Source organism: Cuculus canorus, chromosome 5, assembly GCF_017976375.1.
Source record: "Cuculus canorus isolate bCucCan1 chromosome 5, bCucCan1.pri, whole genome shotgun sequence".
Classification (NCBI taxonomy): Eukaryota; Metazoa; Chordata; class Aves; order Cuculiformes; family Cuculidae; genus Cuculus; species Cuculus canorus.
The window spans coordinates 16,043,041-16,045,692 of NC_071405.1; the positions used below are offsets into that span (position 1 = coordinate 16,043,041).

At 45.2% G+C, this 2,652-nt stretch overlaps 1 protein-coding gene across 1 annotated transcript; it reads right to left on the minus strand.

Annotated features, from left to right (window-relative positions):
- Positions 1–461: 461 nt before the first annotated feature.
- LOC104063340 (olfactory receptor 1052) lies at positions 462–1,397 on the minus strand. The gene has a single exon (XM_009565507.2). The coding sequence runs from the start codon at positions 1,395–1,397 to the stop codon at positions 462–464; it is 936 nt and encodes a 311-aa protein (XP_009563802.2).
- Between the last annotated feature and the right edge of the window lie 1,255 nt (positions 1,398–2,652).

Below are 2,652 nucleotides of genomic sequence, written 5' to 3' on the forward strand. Positions count from 1 at the left end.
AAAGGCTTTATTGCTGTAAAGGTGATCAAGCACTGCAACGCCAGCAAAGTTATGAGCTCTCCATCCTTAAAGATATTCCAAGTGGACACATTCCTTGGCAGCCTCTCTGGTTGACCTGGCTTTGAGCAGGTGGCTGGACTAGGTCCTTTCCAAACTTCCACCATTCTAGGATTCTGTGTGAAGATCCAGATCGTCACGGTCTCTGGCCCATAGTTACCTTTCACCTTTTTGCACAGTGGCGTTGTGGTTATTGCATGGGAGGTGGAGTAACTGGGCAAGAAGCCTGCACTACAGACAAGACCAATGCGACTGTGTTAGTGGGTCCAGTTTGAGAATAGAGTCATTAACATTGCAGCCCTAAGATAGGAGGTGCCAAATGGTTTTGGAGGCAACAGAGACCTGCATGAAACATTCTCCTTAGAGATTGAAAGAAATTGAATAACGTAACATGAGATTGTCTTTCAGAAATACATCTTCCTCTTGATAAAAATTCCCAGGGAGTGCTTCACCTCCTCGTTTCTCAGGCTGTAAATCATGGGGTTCAGCATGGGGACAATAGTGGTGTAAAAAACAGATGCGATTTTCTTGCCCTCCAGTGAGTTTGACGAACTGGGTTGCATGTAATTAAAAGAAGCAGACACATAGAAAATGAGGATGGCAGCCAGGTGCGAGGAGCAGGTGGAAAAGGCTTTGCGCCTACCTGCGGCAGAGCCCGTCCTGCCCACGGCCACCACGATGCAGGCATAGGAGATAAGGATGAGCAGGTTGGTGGCCATCATGTTGAAACCCACAAACACAAACATTAAACCCTTGTTGAGGTATGTGTCTGTGGAGGAGACAACAAACAGCGGTGGCCCATCGCAGAAGAAATTGTTGATGACCAGGAGTCTGCAGAAGGACAGGCGGAGCAGGGCGCTTGTGTGCACAATGGCATTGAACAACCCTGCAAGGTAGGATGCAGCGACCAGGCTCATGCAGACACGAAAAGACATAACAGTCTGGTAGAGCAGGGGCTTGGAGATGGCCACGTACCGGTCATAAGCCATGGCAGCCAGAAGGTAAATCTCAGCAGTGGCAAAAACAGCATAGAAATAAAATTGTGTGAGGCAGCCAGCAAAAGAAATGGCTCTGCTTTCTGTTGGAAGGTCCAGCAGCATTTTGGGGCTGATGGTGGAGGAGTAGCAAATGTCTAAGAAGGACAAGTTACCAAGGAAAAAGTACATGGGGGTGTGAAGCTGGGGACTGACCCTGATCAGGATGATCAGAACGAGGTTCCCCATCAATGTCAGCACATAGGTGCCCAGGAAGAGCACAAAGAGGATGAGCTTGAGTTGTGGGTGCTCTGTGAGTCCTGAGAAGGTGAACTGGGTCACCTTGGTGCAGTTCTCTTCAGCCATCTTTGCATCACTGCAGAGAGAGGTGGAGGGAAGAGGGTGAAGAAATGCCCGATGCAATTTCTACTTCTTAAATATCAATAGAAAAAGTTGACACCATCAGTGAGTTTAAATGGAAAAGAGAAAGATGTAAGAATTGATGATTTTTTTTCTGGCCATGACAGTACCGTCTCTGGAAGAAACATCAGCAGTTCCTAGAGGGCATTTTTTCTTAAGTTCTTAGCACAAAGCAGTTTGTCACTATCTCTCTTTTGACCTATTATTCCCTTCTAGCTTAAAGTCCCATTTCAGCACCAGGACTTTATGGGGCACATGAAGTATTTCAAAAACACCCTGTTCACAATTGAAATCCTGTCAACTTGTTGACACTGGCAATTTTTCCTGCATTTCACTTATCCAGTTCATGTCAAACATCTTAAGGCTAAAGTTAACACAAGGTGCCATCATGAAATGAAACCATGAAAGGGAAATTACCATCCTGGGGGACAGGGGCTGTGCTTTTCGCCTAGAAACTGGTACCTTTTTATCTCTCCACAAGTTAAGTGTGGTCCTTCCTTCTAGCGTTTCTTCCTTGGTCGTTAGAAGGAAGACCCTTCGTGTTGTCTCCCGGCAGACCATTAGGCATGCATAGGAGATGTGAAACTGCTCAAGTAGACATCTGAAATACATATAATTCATTTAAAAATCTAGAGTCAGTTGGAGTTAAATAATAAAGATTTTATTAAACGTAGCTCATCAGAAACTTCGGTGATCAATCACATGAGAATCATCTCAGCATTTTTATAAAAACACACATTTCCTCTCTACAGAGAAGTTTCATCGTCCAACGTTCATCAAACAGCCTCAGCGATACCTACAATTTTAGACTTTGCACCCCCCTCTCAGTACACCAGGACATACCTTAAGCTCTTGCGTTCAAAGGCTTTAGAAAGGATTTTCCCATGTGTACCAGAGCACCAGCATGCTCCTCCAACTTGCTGTGTGTTGCAATCCTTGTCTTTCACTCCCACCAGTGTCTTTATTGGGAAACCCTCAATATCATTATCAGAACATGCTTGGTATGACTGGAGTCAGACACTTCCACAGGGCAATTCCACCCATCTCGGAAAGCTCTCAGATAGTTGAGAGGGATTATCACTTGTATTTGCTTACATCAGGCACTTAATAAGAGGGTGGGCAGACCATGTAGAGCTACCCTTAGGAAGTTTGGGTGTCTACCTTTATGTTAAAAGTCCTAAGAGGAAAGAGGTCTGCACAT

Coding starts and splice junctions, on each gene's coding strand:
- LOC104063340 (XM_009565507.2), bottom strand. CDS start 1,397: ATGGCTGAAGAGAACTGCACCAAGGTGACCCAGTTCACCTTCTCAGGA.